The sequence below is a fragment of the Helicoverpa armigera genome, chromosome 6 (genome assembly GCF_030705265.1).
Source record: "Helicoverpa armigera isolate CAAS_96S chromosome 6, ASM3070526v1, whole genome shotgun sequence".
NCBI classification, from domain to species: domain Eukaryota; kingdom Metazoa; phylum Arthropoda; class Insecta; order Lepidoptera; family Noctuidae; genus Helicoverpa; species Helicoverpa armigera.
In genome coordinates this window covers 5,054,265-5,070,437 of record NC_087125.1, presented here as the reverse complement: position 1 = coordinate 5,070,437, position 16,173 = coordinate 5,054,265, and the positions used below count along the sequence as shown (strand labels likewise).

The window sequence follows — 16,173 nt, the reverse complement described above, 5'->3', positions numbered from 1 at the left end:
ATATTTCATGAATGTCTAATGCAGTTTAAAATAAAGGAGAAAAACATAAAAAAAAATCAAGGGTCAACCTACCTATTCGATCCCACAAATATCGGCCCAAATTCAAAAACTTTTAGATCATCCAAATATGTGATTTTGTATACGTTGTTCTCTTGAGTTCTTCTTACAAAATTTTCAAACATCTTTTTAGGGCGGCTATCCAATCTATAATAAATGATTAGTGGAATGGGGCATTCACGGAGTAACTAAACATTCTTGTTTTGTATAAAAAAATGTCGATTATACCTGGGTAAATCACAGATGCCGTTAACGTTAATATCAGTTCTCGACTCAGGCCACCCACTGACTTCAACAAATCGTTTGACGCTATAGTTTCCTTCTTCCTGCGGGCTAAAAGAGTATTTGCATCTCACGAGATCTCCAGGTTGCAGTACTAAACGTCCTCCGGGAGCTGAAATTTTGCTTTACTTAGACATTGCTATTTTAATGTATCTATACTTATAATAAATCTGTAGAGAGGTCAATTCTGTACATTAAATATATTTCCAAAATACGGATACTGATGCCAAAAATGCAATCAGTAAAATTTTTGTTTGTCTGTCTGTCTGTCTGTATGTTCGTTATGGAAACAAAAACTACTCAACGGATTTTAATGAAACTTGACACAAACATTCTTCATATATCAATAGGAGCAGAGCAGTTACTCCATTTTTTAAGCTACCGTCGCGTGAGCAGCTTTAGTCGTTAAAGCTAAGTAGTAATAGGCTAGGTACGCGTAGATTTGGATAATTGGAAAGGCTGGTGATTATTATTTCTTCCTCTCTTTGCATAAAGTCCGAATCTAACGCGGAGGAAGTCGCTGGCAGGGAGTCGCTTAATATTTTATGATGATGATGTAATTGAAAATATTTACACTCAATAGGTTTGACGCTGGTTAACGGAAGAGGCCGTGTGTCGTGGACGTCTTCATTTTCCTCGTGCATTTTCTCTACAGATGTTGATGGAATGTCACTCGTCGATGTTTGAGAAGAAGTTACCTGCTCATACAACAGGCACATTCATGTATTAGGCTGACAAAGACATCGACTTTTTATGATCGAACCATCAAATTCAAAACTTTCCATTTTAATCACATACATCATAAGTATAAAACCATTTAACCGCGCCGTATTGTCGCCAAAATTTAGCTCTTTGGTTGTTCGCCAGATCAGTACTAACTTAACTCAACAGTAATAACCAATTGATCACCTTTTTGCCACAAGTGCAATGCCACTTCGAAAGAATATTTAACACATTATCTTGATTGGAGTCATCCAACAAATTCAGATCTGTCAATTGATTACATTCGCACTTTTTTATCTGAAACGATTTGTTCTGTATATTAGTAAAGCTATTTATAAGTAGTATCAAAACCAAAAACTAATTATAAATAGATCCTATTGTAAGCTTACCGGAGCTTCGTCTAAATACCACCATTTAAGCGGTGGCTCATGATGTATTGTTGGAAAAGTTTTGGGTAATAAGACAGTATATTCTTTTCTATTTACAGGACATTTAAGTAGATCACATGGCTCTTCCTCAGTTAAAGCTTCTCTGACGATGGTGGAGTGCGAAAACATTCTGGCCAGAGCTTGCTTGTAGTGCAAACACGGACACATTATTAATGTCAACGGGAATCCTCTCTCGGCGAAATTGGCTTCTGATACCTGTAATAGAATGTTTTATTCATACATATTTTTCAAATGAAATCAAAGGCCTAAGACTATTTGCTAGGTTACAAACCTGCAGTTGCACTTCAGATTTTTTCTTCAGTTTCTTTTGAGCTACTCCTACCACTTGTCCGTTAAAGGCTAATAAAGGCGTGCCCACATCAGCGTCGTCTATGATCCAATTATTTGCGATATTTATAAGTTGCTCGTAGGTAATCTTATTGTATTCGTTGTATTTCGCATTCATTGCAGCATGTTCAGTTGTTTGCTTGACTAGATTTAAGATAAAAAATAGATATTTCAATTTAACAAATACATTTCCATAATCTATATATCTGTTTATATTTATATATTTATTTATAAAAGAAAGTCGTGTTAGTTAATCCATTTATAACTCAAGAGCGGCTGAACCGATTGAGCTGAAAATTGGCAGGGAGGTAGTTTAGAGCCAGGAGAAGGACATATGACAGTTTTGTTACCATCCGGGACGCGGGTGAAACCGCGGGCAGAAGCTAGTACAGTATAATTATTGTGCATGCAATGTCTGTACCTTTGGGATCATCTTTCTTCATTTTTTTCTTAGACTCAGCTGGATCTGCTGCTAACGAATGTGAACTTCGTGTTTCGCCTAAATAGAAGAATAATTGTTATATATTTTGTATTGCAAAGCTCTTGTTTTATATAAAGACCAAATTCATCTGGGTGAGCGCTGCACAAAGTAGGCAGAAGTTCGGGAATCATAAATCTAGAGGTATAATGGAGACGCATGTGAAGCGGTGCTATAGTCACTTGGTCAGCTTGCATCACTAAATATGAACTGCTAATACACGGAATGTGATAACTAAAGATTTAAAAGTATTGAGTGAGAAGACAGGTAGATGATGTAATAATTTACAATCATGCTTTTAAATTTCGAATGCAACATAGCACCGTACTTACCTCTACCAGATTTTTCTTTCTTACTATTTTCCGTTGATGGCCTGAAATCCAAGCTAAAGAATTTTATTAAATTTGTTTGTTCTCTTGACCGTGAAAGACTAGATATCGTTCAAAAACAATTTGTACATTTTAGTTTATGTAGTCACAGTTAAGACTGTATTTAAGTTGAATGCACCATTTAACTACCTAGAGGTATATTTAACTAACAAGTCAAATTGACGCATCTTCCATGTTTGATATACTTACCCCGCTTTTTCTAAATATTTTTTTCTTCTACTGTCTAATCCGTAAGTAATGTACAAGGCCTTTAACTCTGGTGATGACATATCATACTCTTGGGCGTCCATCTTGTCAAACGATTCTACAATACTTTGTATTTCAGTCTCATCATAGACTTTTGAACGCGTCCTGTAAGTATAACATACATTAAAACTCTGTAATATAAGTGTATCTAACAATTAAATGAATATTATAATTGAAAGAATCTACTAACTCGTCAAACAAGATATCAGCTTCACGTTGGGCTTCGTCATGTGCTTGTGACCATTTAGCGAAGTCTGAATGACACAGTACGAGGTGCAAGTTCTTAATGCTACGTTTGCACCTTATCAGCGTGGTCAGCACTAACTGTGGATTCTTCATCACCATGCTTGTTAGCGAGTCTACCACGAAACCACGGTGGAACTTCGGCTGAAGGAATAACTCAGAAAGAAGCTCTTCCACCAAGTCCTGATAAAGAACGAAAATATAAAACATCCATGATATGATCGAGTCCTGAAAAATTTGCGATAACTAAAACATATTAAGACCATCTGAAACAAAGTTGTTGATCCCATAGCTCCCAAAACAGTATGAGAAGCGACTGATGAAGTGGGCGAGCGCTTTTTCTTCTTATCGCTGGCTCTCGAACGAGGAGTGGCCACGTTTTTCGTGTTGGCCAGACATTGAATTTTCTTTAAAAGAATTTCGAACTCATCTTGTAACTCGTCGAAATCATCTGTGACAAATACCAATTAATAATTAATTAGTCAATTTCTGGAACTGTATAAAATGCTTCAAACTTTAGTAGTCGTTCCACCTTCATCGTGTTCGTCATTAGGAGTCGAGTCGTTTCTCATGTTCCTTTTCATGATCTCGTAATTTTCCTGAATAGCAGTCACAAGTATATCTTTAGCCGGAGTGTCAGTTTCACATAATGCTTGAACTATACACAGATCCACATTTATTGTAGGTATATCGAGATGTTTGCCCACTGTATACGCCATTTCTTGACATTGCATTTCTAAAATGAACATTGTTTTTATGCAGCTTAGACTTAACACAATTAGGCTAGAACAGTCATAGAAGAGGCGAACCTAATATCCAGTGGCTACAGGACTCATGTTCCATTAAATCAGGAATATATAATAAACCTACATGTTAGTGCAACCATTTACAACATTATCATGTTTTGTTACCTTCACACGGGGACCCATGAAAAAATATGAGAATGCCTTTTGATTGTTTTTCGCTAGGCGTATCAGATGTGTTGGTATCGAAAACATGTAAGCATGCCTGCAACGGATCAACGCGCCTCTCTTTCATATCTCTGATTTCGTCTGAAAGAGATGAGTTATATAATAATCAACAAAATTTAGGTAATTAACAGGGTTTACGGTATGTCTCATAAGCTGTAGATAATTAATTAATATTCTAATACAAAGCTTGGCTATGGCAACAGGTAACATACCAGCAATAATTTCAGCCTCAGTTCGGACCTTTATAGGCGGTGTTTCTTTCGGCTGAATCTGAGATTTTTGACTTGACTTTGGGCTTTTACTTTTCCTAAAACAATTGCTTAAATCAAACCGAATAAAACCCACAAAATATTTTGTAAGCATTTACAGAAAAGTTATATTAATAACATCGGCTAGTCCGTTTACACCCCAAAGTAACAAGATCGATAAACTATATAATTTATTCATGTTTAGGAATAAAATAATAAAGTAACACGATCAAAAAAATATTTTTTAGCAATTGCTATCATTTTGCTCTGAAATCCGAGTTGTGAATATTATAGCAATCAATATTTATTATTTTGTGACTAAACGCATACTTTGCCGAAGTGGAAGCTTTAGTCGTAATCACTTTATTGCTCAACGCTAGTTCATCCTCTTTTGTCCTGAAAAAATAAATAATAAAAAAATTAGGACTCACTTTAAAAATAAAATACATCTAGAAATTAATATAAATACGTAAGCGTTGTTGTTACAGAAACATACTTTTTGACTTGATCGATGAAGTTACGGTAAAAGTTGACAATTTCTCGTGGCAGCCCTACTCCCGGCTTAACCGCTGGAACCAACATTTCTTCTGGCTTATTGTAGTATTTATAGAGAAGTTGGAATATTTCATCTTCTTCTTTCCACTTGCTAGAAGGAAAGTGCTATAATGAGGTACTTGATTTAATTATCTAACTATAGTAAGACTAACAGCCAGTTTCTTCATCAAAAGTTAAAGTCAAAGTAAAAGTCAAAGTAATGTCTAAAGTAAAAGTAACGGTTAAATTAAATTTTTCTATGAATTTTGCTGTCACTCTAGCGTTGAAAAAACGAATTTGACCGTTACTTCTACTTTAGACATTACTTTAACTTTTGATGAAGAAACTGGCCGTAAGGCATAAACTAAATCATTATAAGTAGATACCTAATTTTGTACGGTATTTTTAAGTCATGCTATGCAATCTTGTTTAATCAACAAATCTGGAAGTTCTAAATATAGACAAATTTAATAAATATCAACTTACTCATCAGTATGAGCTATTATCAGCTCTATGGGAAACGGACAAGGATTCGTAAGACCGAAGTAAATGTCAGTTTTTTCAGCCCACGGCAATGTCGGTGGGAAGTTCACGTTCGGCCCTATGACGTGCACGTGGGGCACTATGCCTTGCCCAGTCACTGGGATCGTCATTTTATTGGGGTTCATGTGAAATCTGAATATCAGCATGCCTTCATACATCATCTGTCACGCGAAAAATATTTGTTTGAGGTTGTATGCGCCAATGTTAAATATCTATACAATGATATTAACAAAATGAAGTATAACGCACCTCCATAGTGGGTTTGAAAGCAACGCTGAGCCAGCCGCCTTCACCAGGCTCGTATTTCCCTGAACTGTCGAGCACCACCATGGGAATAACTCCCGGTGCCTTCAGCCTCAAAGTGACATACCAAATGCATGTAGGCCTACCCCTGTATCATTATTTTGATGTACTGTGTGCACCATTAACAAAGTTACCTAGGTTGGTCCAAGTTTCAAGTAAATATATGATTTACTTCTATGAGTGACAAGAACTCTTTTGAGGTTGGATTACTTATTGTTTGCGAATTATTGTGTAATAATTTCTAAAGTGCAAACTATTGTTCTCATTACAAAAATATGCACAAGATTTTAATATGTACTCACACATTTTTTAATGGAATCGAACTAATAATTTTATCGCCACATCGCACCGATCCAAAATCAATGCACGTCGAATTTGATACCAAGTACGGTACTGCGCAAAGCGCTTTGATTTGTATTGGAATTGTTACTCCGTATGGCACCTAAATATAACAACATAATAAGATACGTAATAAAAATAAATACTACAAAGTTTAATAAAAAAAATTAACCTCAAGGTTAAAAGCTGTTTCCACATTTTGCTCCAGTTCAGTGAAATCAGCTGATGTGGGCGTAAACGTAACTTCTAATTTTCCAGTCTCCCCAGGAGCCAGCTTTCCACATAGTTTCATAGACAACCATTGCGGTACACTAGTTCCTTTTGCGAAATGCATCTTCGTCGCAATCGGTCCGTAATTGATCACCTCAGCTGTACACTGCACCTGTTCATGTATATTTATATAAATTAACTCATCACGCTACGTCACGTTCACAACAAGACGCTTGTTTTCCTGTAACATGTTAGGCAGCAGTACCCATAAAGAGGAGAGCGATATGCGATAGAGTGTAATAAGGACCTAATAGCAGTAACCACTAATTCAACGCATGTTGACCTCCTCCTTAGACCGTCTCATGGCGTCTCTCTACTTACAGTGCTTCCAGTAATGACCACGCCGTAATCGATGACGTAGGGCGCAGTGCAAAACCCCGAAATAGGTCCCATTTTCGAACTCGTAAAGTAAGCGGCCAATATTTCCGGACGTTGCCTTATATGTTCTATCACCAATAGTCTTTCTATAGCCAAGTCAATGTCCATTATGGAAGGATAGCCATCCTGAATCAAAATCATAAAATCAAACATACTCAGATAATAATAACTAATGACCATATGGAATCGACCTTAAAAAACTAAGTATTCTTTAAAAGGTATGTACCCAAGACGAACAAATATGCCAGTCTCCATGAAAATCAGGATCTTCAAAACATTTTTCAGTCAAAGGTGAGTTCAAGTGTTCCTCTTTGCCTTTACTGAAAATGTCACTGAGTGCTGCCAAATATTGCTGCGTCAAACTTGGAATGGCCCTATATCCGATTTCTGGATTCCGCTGAAAACAAATAGAGGAACCAGTAAAGATTATACTCAGATTTGCGTCCCAATTAAATAAAAACTCTAGCGTGTGAAAGCTCAAAGAGGAATGAAACAATCCAAAGTATTGAGTAGATTATTACACGTTTATGATTTGGGCGTGCTTTTGGCATACAACCGATACGATCATAGCCAAATGTAACGATCGCTGTTTTAATAATAGTCGGCAATACCTACAATGCAAAATTGTTTATGATATGATGTGACGAGAACAGTAACATCATGTTGTCTTATTAATTCTTTATATTTCATACAGTACAATCGCAAGTAGTCTTCATTAAAAGTGTTGCATCCGGTGATACGCAATGTGCAATACGCAAAACCTGAAGTAGACCGTTAGTCGGCAAGGCGTAAGGCATTATTACGGTTACGCGACCCTATTCCGATTGAAAATTTAAGTGTGCTGCGACCTCTATATAACTTTGGCGTGACATGAGCCTTATTTTCTCTCTAAAGGTACTTATAAAATGAGACAGATACTTACTTCTTCTATGGTATGCGGCTTATGTAACGTCAAATATATTTGAGGTATAACACCCCAACCGAATACTTCAATAGGAATATGGGGTAGATGACCAATTTCTAATAAGAAAACTCTACGAAAATAACCCACAACACCAGGCCTCATAACAATTTTCATTTCCGCTTGTTCCTCTGGTTCTAATGATTTCTCGGAAGGTTGTAGTTCAAGAATTGTGGCTTCTAATTCATTGTCAAACTTAGGTTCATTTAGATATGTTTTATATTCAAAATTGAGTTGCGCTATATTAGATATTTTTAACTGCTCAATAGCATTTTCATGAAAAGACCTTATTTTGAAATTAATCGTTTCAGTATTTATTTCATACATTAAATCAGAGCTCTGTCCGGTAATTATGATCGTCTCCGGAGGCCCGCCCAACACTTCGCACTCGAGCAGCGCGCGGACGTTGATGTTAAACTTGGGTCTGAATATCACGTGCACGTACTGAGTTTCCCCGGGCTTGAGCATTCCTCGGTGCGACACCAGTTGCAGTACGTCATTTATATTAATTTTGTTATTAGACTTGGTGAGTCTGGCAAACTTGTATATCCATTCAAATTCAGTGTCATAGTCACCGTCTATCATGGGGGCTATCTTTCTTATCAGACGATCTCTCAAATTGTTACTATCTACGTTCAAATCTACATCAGTGGCAGTCATTGCGATATCATTCAGCACTGACTCTTTATTGCCGCTTTCTTTGTTATCTTGTGACCCGAGTGGACTTTGCGAATCCTGCAAACAACTTCCTAAAATTAAAATATAATGAATTAAAAAAACTATACGTGTATCTTTTTTATTACATTTCAAATAATGATTGTAGACAATATTATCATTATTAATGATGACATGAATATTTTTAGACTAGCGGTCGCCCGCGACTTTATCCGCGTACAATTTTTTTTATCGTAAGCGGGCTAACTAGGTACAAATTTTAAGACCCTTTCTTCTAAAACAGGACTTTTATACGAACTATGAATACTCATTGAACCCCCATAAGGAATAGATATTGGTAAAATCCCACCTTAATGCATGTCTGCAAGAACCTACCTCCCTTCAAGTTTGTAGGAGTTTATAGTTTCTGAGATTTCGTAATTAATCAGTGCGTAGTATTTCGCTTTTACCTGTTTTATCCGGTTTTACACGGGGATAGTGTAGCTTCCGAACAGTGAGAGAACTTTCAAAATCGGTTCAGTAGTCTTACGGGGTGTCCTGCGTGAGCGACGAACGCGACGCGATGCGACGCAACACGACGCGACGTAATGCGACGCGATGCTACACGCGACAAATGTCCTACCTACGTGATTTTGGTCATTACTTCTCAAATCATGGAGAAGTACAGTACAATTTTGCTTGAAAGTTCATATTTAAAGTACACACAGCAACATTCTTTCAGTTCTTTGTACTAATAAACGATTTCTATAATGTTTATGTTTTTTGTCCCACAACGCTTCTGAATAGTTTGTGGTGTCGCATCTGGTCGCCCTCAAATCAAGTGCGCGTTACGTCGCGTCTCGCCGCAGACACTCACATAGGCCACATGTCAGGCATGCCGTTGAGTTGATCGCGTTCGTCGCGTTCGCAGCGTCGCGTCGCGTCGCGTTCGTCGCTCACGCAGGACACCGCGTTAGACTGTGCACATCGTGCGCGCAGTACTCGATCATTATTTTGCTGTGTTGTTATTTTAAAACAGCTTTCTCCTAAGATATACATTTAAATCGAACGATATGCAAGACAATTTTGTTATAAATTAAATACTTGTGACGTATGTATCCCAAATAATGCATTTTTTGAGAACAAAGATACCTAAGCATAAAAAAGGTTATAGTGAGCTAACCCTAAGAGATAGACATATGCTGTCACAGACATTTTTCTAAGAACTTTTAAAGGGAAACAATTCTGTCACATATCAACTTTAACCGTTTACGCAGCGCACGCAGCAGAAGCTCTCAATAGAACAAAAAATCCCCTGATTTTGAAACATTATTAATTACTGCTCTGCTCCTATCAGTCTTAGCGTGATGATATAAGATAAATGGGATATCTAACACTGAAATAACTTTTCAAATCGGACCAGTAGTTAAACAAACTCTTCAGCTTTATAATATTAGTATAGATAGCGATATAGTACCCACCAGTTGTCGCTGTGACGTCGGTAGGCATCGGTTGGCCGATCCGGTTACACGTGTAATCCCCGGTAATACTAGGAAGTGTCTGAAAAAAAATTGAGATAATAAATTAAGGTTAAAAAAATCTTTAAAATGAACTACGATCTTTAAATGCGCAAAAAATAAAAAAAAAAACTTTTACTATAACTATACTGTCAACTTATAACGACATTTCAAATTCAACATATTTGACACAATTTATATGTTTTGAAAGCTTGTCGCGAGATTTATTTAGTGTGTACATACCACAGGAATATTTGTAATCAAACATTTTTTCCAATGAAATCTGTAACAAACCATAAGTGGTGTCGCATTTTGAATTTTTATTTGTTTGCTTTGTATACTTCCATTTAAAATGCACTGAAAATCTACTCGGGGAGATAAAACAAATATATTTGGGAAGTTTATTTTTCCGACTAGTTTTATAGCATCCTAAAAAGAAAAATAAATACATCATTAGACAATTCTAAAGTACCAGTAGCTGTAATATTATACTACTGAACATTATTACTTTGTTTTTGTGTCCCTTAAACTTAATCCTCATAACATCGCAGTACACTCTAGACTTGAGATTCAGGTGTTTGGTGGTATCGAAGAGAATCTGCAATTTCATTACATCTTGGTCTTCTAATCGCTCCTCCACCGTATGAGTGAGATTGAATGCCATTTTAATTTTATGGATGTCTTGAAAAAATTGCAGAGGCCCTTTTCGCAATGGCTGCACGGGTTTCGACGTAAGATAGTCAATAAATGTACGTGATTGATGAGGACCGATTTTGTTCAATATATTTTGAAGATTTAAATCAGATTTCCTGTATCGAATGCAACAACACATATTTTCTTCGTCGGGTGGTATTTTGTATGTGCTTTGCTTCTGAATAATTGCGAATGGTGGCTTAACACTAATGTCTATATCCAGAGGCAGCTTGGAGACATTCTTTATTGTGATAATATCTGAAATGAAAACAAATCATTTGCACAGTAACTACTGCATTGCACATTTGCTTTAAAAGTAAATTCAATCAGACTATTCAAACCTGTCAACTTATAAAATTCGCTGTAAGGTCCGTAGTCGTATTGAAAATCTACAACTGTAGAAGACACTTCTATTTTAGGATCCACAAACTCTGCTACAACCTGGCACTCCATTAACAACTCTTTTTTATTTATCCCTTCGACACTGCCGACCAAATACCACATTTCTTTGACGGTCGTTACTTTATAAGAAATCCCTGTTACTGTCAATTCAAATTTTTCCCCTGCAGAAATTTTAAATGACCGAGGATCCAAATTGAAGAAACCTCTGAAAATTGATTAAGGTCCTTTACTATACATACATGTATGTGTTTATTTATTAGATTGTCTTTAAGCAACACTTACGCTGCTGGTTGTTTAGTTTTAGGAGCTTTATAATGTTCGCTCCACTCGAGTGCATGCAAACGTGTTCCACAGTTTTCTATAATAACTTTACCATCAAGCGGGATTTTTGTGAAATGTCGTCCTAAAACAATTTGGTCCCGTAATTCACTGACTACTATGCTCGTCCCGATACCAGTTGCAGATAACGGCACTAACTGTAATTTTAAAATAAATGTTTATTCTTAGAATACTAATGTAGTGTGTTTTCGTGTGTGTTCCAGTAAGTGGGTTGACAGGCTTATATAATCTATAGTATCAACCAATTCGCAGACGTGTATTTATGAAGTAGTGTCTGTATTCAGCGGCACATGCATAGAACTACAGAGTATCTAGTTTACTCATCATCTAATTTTACTACCATGACTGTGACTATTGTTCTGTTCTTTTGTTTCTTTCTAGATCGAACAGAAGATATAAATACGAGTTCGTTTCATTGTATCACTAACTGTAGTGTAAATGCATTGCAATGATCACTTAAGTGTTCATTGTGGTAATAGGAAAATTTCCGGGTATAAACAGGACAAAGAGCCACAGTTTCAATATCAGTTGTAAGAAAGCACAAAAATGCAATTATAATAATACTCACAATGTCTTTAACTTTGTCTAAATGTATTACTGCTTTATTGGTATAGGAATCAGCGTCAAATAAATACAAAGTTAACGTCAAATCTGTTTCTGATTCAGGCTCCACAGAGCCTTCGGCTGGAGCTATTTGCCACCTACCGTCTTTGTTCAACTGAAAATCGAAATGCATTACTTTAATTTTTAAAAATGTAAGTACTTTAAAATCAGTTTATGTACAGATATGTGAAAAGTGCTAGAAGAAAACTCAAAAACATTATTAATAAAGGCCTTACCAAGGTCGCAGTAAAATTCACATTAACTGGAGAATCATTGCAGAGCGTCAGAATTTTTTGCGATTTGGTCAGTAATTTAACTTGTCCCCAATGTAATGCCATGGGCGTGCACGTGACGATAGGGCGGACTCCGCACCCCGTGATGTGGCAGATCTCCAGAGGCTTCGACTGACCAAATAAACGCATTCTGTTGTAAAAATAATATTAGTTACCTAGGAACTTTATTCATAACTAGCTTTTGCCCGCAGCTTCGCTCCCGTCAACTGACTTCTCTACTTTACCCAATTTTTTTTCATAAGAACCTTCTCCTGACAATAACAAACACAACAAAAAAAGAATTAGCCAAATTGGTCCCGGTGTTGTTGAGTTATGCGCTTACCAACACATTTAGCGATTCATTTTTATATTATAGATTTGAAACTCGTATCACATGAAATCACAAAAAACTTGTGTAACATTGAATTACCTCACACCATTTTCTTGGATCCCAAGAACACTAGTTTTTATACTGACTGGTAGGCAAATCGTACTGTTCGGCTCTATAAAGCCTTCCTTTATCCCGACATTCACTTGTAATGTCGTTTGGTCCTGAAATCAGTACTATGTCAATTCCAAAAACCAAAGTCGATGGTCTACCATCTCATGATGATCTTGTCCTTAGTAGATGGAATATTAAAAATTAAAAGGTCACATCATATAACTTTGCTACACTGAAGTCAGTCTTTTAAAGCATCGTTTCGCAATATTGTATTCACATATTTTGGACTTTCGTAGCCAATTTCATTGTGGCAAAGTCATTTGATAGAATTCCGTACTATACGGAAAGTCAAACATTTTCAAATGTATAACTTTCTTACCTGAGTATCTTCCAGAGTAAAATATCCTCTAATATTATTCGACGTTATCATAATCTCATTATGATAAGCAAAGTCCACGAAACAGGCTCTCAGTTTGATTTCAGGCGCGTGCGTGAGCTCGGGGACCATAGCGTTGAACATGACGGGGAGAACTATCGGTGGACTGTCAGACTTTTCCAGTTCCAACTCAAGTGATGTCTGATTCGCTCTCACTAAGTTTGCCGTCAAAGTAACCTATTTTAACGGTAAAGTACTACATAAAAAACTGTATGAAAGTGGAACTGAACATGATACATTTTTGTCTTCCGGGGATGACTACTTTATTTAATTGCAAATCTCTCTATATTAACAGCAGCAGTAGAATACAGCGATAAGCTTACTAAATTTTAACAATAAATAAAACTAAGTTGATAAATCAGAGGTTGAATTACCCTTATAGATATCCTTGTCTCGGGGTATATGTCTACTTTACAAGGCTCTATGTTGAACTCCCTCGGCCATTGCGGAATTTCAGGCTTGGGGTCACTGACTGCATAGTCGATTAGCGTAATGCTACTTATTTCTGGACCATCCGACGATATCTTTAGAGATCCGCAGACATGCACCACTGACTCATTTATAACGTCCAATTCCAGTGTTTTGGGTACACCTGGCGTGTAAAATCTCATATATTTTGTAAAAACTAAACATTAAAAAGGACTATCGTAGTGGCCTACGCGCAGATACGTAGCACGCTACGGATAAATTATATTATTGTAGACCTTACTACGGCCGTAGCACGCCTACGAAAGTGCTACGCTACGTTCGTAGTAACTTGTAGACCCTAATACGAGGACAAATTGTGTATAGTAACAGGATTAAATACGTTTTATTATATGCTTGCCTCGCTTGTATCTATCAGGTTATATAGAGCTTGCATCAGGTTATATCTATAAGGATATTATAAAGTAACCAAATTAATCATATAACTTACCTACACTAACCATACCAAAATCTAAACACGGAATACTGAAAGTAAGTGATGGATATATTACTTCGCCTCTGAAATTACAAGAATTTTAATTATTGGTAAAAATGATACAAGAATTTAAAAAATATTTAATTAATTTGATAACTTACTTCAAATAGAGCTTTAAGACCACATCTGTATCTCGAATGCTAAAATTAACTTCTTCAAAAAAGGGTCCCTGATTGGAATTGCAAAAAGAAATTACAAATATTTCTTTATCCCCGGGTTTCAAGCAGTGTAGCTCCGGAGTACAAGATATTATGCTGCCAAATAGTGTAGGAATATCTTTGTATACTATTACTCCGTTTATGTGTCCTAAAAAAAGTCTTCATCATTAGCACCCAAATTGGTGAATGTTCATACATTTTATATATAAAGGACGAATTAAAATGAAGGAGTTTTTCAAATTAAAATACCTTTGTTAATGGCAACGATCTCGTAATTATAAGGCTTGTTGATATACACGCAGTCCATATCGAGCGTCTCAATGTTCAGGTTGATAGAGGGAGGCAGGGAGATGCCCACCAGATCCAAGGGTACCCGGTTGACGTAACCATCGATGTCGATGTAAGCTGTGGTGTGAAACTCCCCGATCTCTTTGGGGCAGAACGTTATTGTAAGCTCTGTTGCTTTGTTGGGCCATAGCTTTCCTTTCTGTAGGAAGTAATTTTGGATGGATTATTTATAGTTTAATAGACGGTGGTGTGACGAAAAGACTGCAGAATGAGTAGACAAGGACTTTGATAAGCAGTACCTAAATGCTTCTTTATAGTTTATTTAACTTGTATGCCGCTAATTATATGAAGAACAATTGATTATCAATATCAGCGCTCCGACATACAAAGGGCTAAACATTAGCACGATTCTATACATTAATTTATTGAAGTTATTAAGTACTCACGATTGGTTCTATAGAGAAGTGAGTATTTTGATAACGTAAGGTCTCGTCAGCCACAAGTGATTGGATCTCGTCATAAAATATCCTAGTGTAGACTCTTTCGTGCTCGTCACTGCTCAGCACGTCGTATTGTACCAACTTCATGTACTTTGCTGACTCACTTTCCTTCATGTTGTAAAATATTGTTGCTAATTTTACTTTCTCTTCGAAATCTGTGAGAGATCGATTGTAATGTTTAACTTAAATACAAATAAGGTTCCTACATAATATGTTTTTTTTATTTAGTTAAATAATCACCATAATAAACGTTGTCGTTCTTCATAAACATGTAAGTGAGCAAATGATCAGATTTGTTGATGATCTTGAAAGACTGTTGGCGCATCATTGTGTTGTAGGTGTCAAAGAACCGCACCACTTGCTTTTCGAATTCCACGCTGACGGTGTGAGTGCTCCCCGATAGCATTATACTGAAGTTCTCCCCTGTTAGTTTATAATTGTGTATTTTAAATAAATGTTTTATTATAATTTATTACTAGCTATAGAAATTAATGCTATGTTATTTAAGTAACTTCTTTACCAGTTTCAAAAATAGCACTCAGCATTCCATTTGTGTCCCCTAAATGCATTGTTTTAAATGCGACGTTGATATCGATCTTCTGATCTTTACTCAAGTACGCTGATTTTGGCTGCACTGAAAATGGACTGTGAAAAAAATTTTAAAGTATTCAAGTATTTACCATTTAAAGCGTAATGTTGACATTTTATAGATGTTTATAACTTTCGAGACATACCATTTACAAGTGAGTGTAAATCCAGCAGGCACCATGCCAATGTTGTGGATCGTCAGCAAAACTTTATTTTCTACTTTCAGTGGAATCTTTGGTATCACTACTCTATCAGGAAAATCGAAAATAGGTCGTGGACCCATTGCTTGAAAGAGGAAAAAATATGTTAGTAAGCCTATATAATTTTACACTAGTCTAACTAAAGCTTCATAATCTCACCAATTAGAGGCAAAACATATTGATCATGATCTGTATAAAAAGTCACTCTGTGAGTGTAGTCCTCGTATTGTACAGGCAAGAAGGTAATCGCAAACGTTACGCTTATGCCAGGAGCCAACCTGGACAGCAACTGCCCTCCGTACGGCTTGATGAAGAAGTACGACGACTCTTTAAATACCATGTTGAGGCAAGTAGGACCCTATTGAAAGAAATTCTTTTA

The 16,173-nt window shown here is 36.4% G+C and overlaps 1 protein-coding gene across 1 annotated transcript in view; it reads right to left on the bottom strand.

Moving 5' to 3' along the window:
• LOC110376969 (hydrocephalus-inducing protein homolog) overlaps positions 1-16,173 on the bottom strand; it is a 30,494-nt gene that overhangs the window by 13,564 nt on the left and 757 nt on the right. Inside the window, exons 3-43 of the mRNA XM_064035220.1 lie at positions 15,954-16,152; positions 15,741-15,879; positions 15,527-15,651; positions 15,247-15,429; positions 14,953-15,161; positions 14,468-14,705; positions 14,162-14,366; positions 14,016-14,083; positions 13,474-13,691; positions 13,043-13,276; positions 12,652-12,773; positions 12,186-12,372; positions 11,915-12,064; positions 11,290-11,483; positions 10,947-11,212; positions 10,421-10,863; positions 10,156-10,341; positions 9,877-9,955; positions 7,703-8,490; positions 7,007-7,177; positions 6,724-6,906; positions 6,305-6,514; positions 6,096-6,235; positions 5,740-5,881; positions 5,434-5,651; positions 4,910-5,059; positions 4,744-4,809; positions 4,378-4,472; positions 4,106-4,246; positions 3,727-3,930; positions 3,458-3,645; positions 3,142-3,377; positions 2,895-3,056; positions 2,649-2,701; positions 2,260-2,337; positions 1,783-1,982; positions 1,452-1,706; positions 1,249-1,359; positions 914-1,037; positions 286-451; positions 73-204 (exon numbers count right to left, since the gene is read on the bottom strand). Of these exons, the coding sequence (XP_063891290.1) occupies positions 73-204; positions 286-451; positions 914-1,037; positions 1,249-1,359; positions 1,452-1,706; positions 1,783-1,982; positions 2,260-2,337; positions 2,649-2,701; positions 2,895-3,056; positions 3,142-3,377; positions 3,458-3,645; positions 3,727-3,930; positions 4,106-4,246; positions 4,378-4,472; positions 4,744-4,809; positions 4,910-5,059; positions 5,434-5,651; positions 5,740-5,881; positions 6,096-6,235; positions 6,305-6,514; positions 6,724-6,906; positions 7,007-7,177; positions 7,703-8,490; positions 9,877-9,955; positions 10,156-10,341; positions 10,421-10,863; positions 10,947-11,212; positions 11,290-11,483; positions 11,915-12,064; positions 12,186-12,372; positions 12,652-12,773; positions 13,043-13,276; positions 13,474-13,691; positions 14,016-14,083; positions 14,162-14,366; positions 14,468-14,705; positions 14,953-15,161; positions 15,247-15,429; positions 15,527-15,651; positions 15,741-15,879; positions 15,954-16,152 (7,658 nt within the window). The remainder of the gene's footprint in view (positions 1-72; positions 205-285; positions 452-913; positions 1,038-1,248; positions 1,360-1,451; positions 1,707-1,782; positions 1,983-2,259; positions 2,338-2,648; positions 2,702-2,894; positions 3,057-3,141; positions 3,378-3,457; positions 3,646-3,726; positions 3,931-4,105; positions 4,247-4,377; positions 4,473-4,743; positions 4,810-4,909; positions 5,060-5,433; positions 5,652-5,739; positions 5,882-6,095; positions 6,236-6,304; positions 6,515-6,723; positions 6,907-7,006; positions 7,178-7,702; positions 8,491-9,876; positions 9,956-10,155; positions 10,342-10,420; positions 10,864-10,946; positions 11,213-11,289; positions 11,484-11,914; positions 12,065-12,185; positions 12,373-12,651; positions 12,774-13,042; positions 13,277-13,473; positions 13,692-14,015; positions 14,084-14,161; positions 14,367-14,467; positions 14,706-14,952; positions 15,162-15,246; positions 15,430-15,526; positions 15,652-15,740; positions 15,880-15,953; positions 16,153-16,173) is intronic.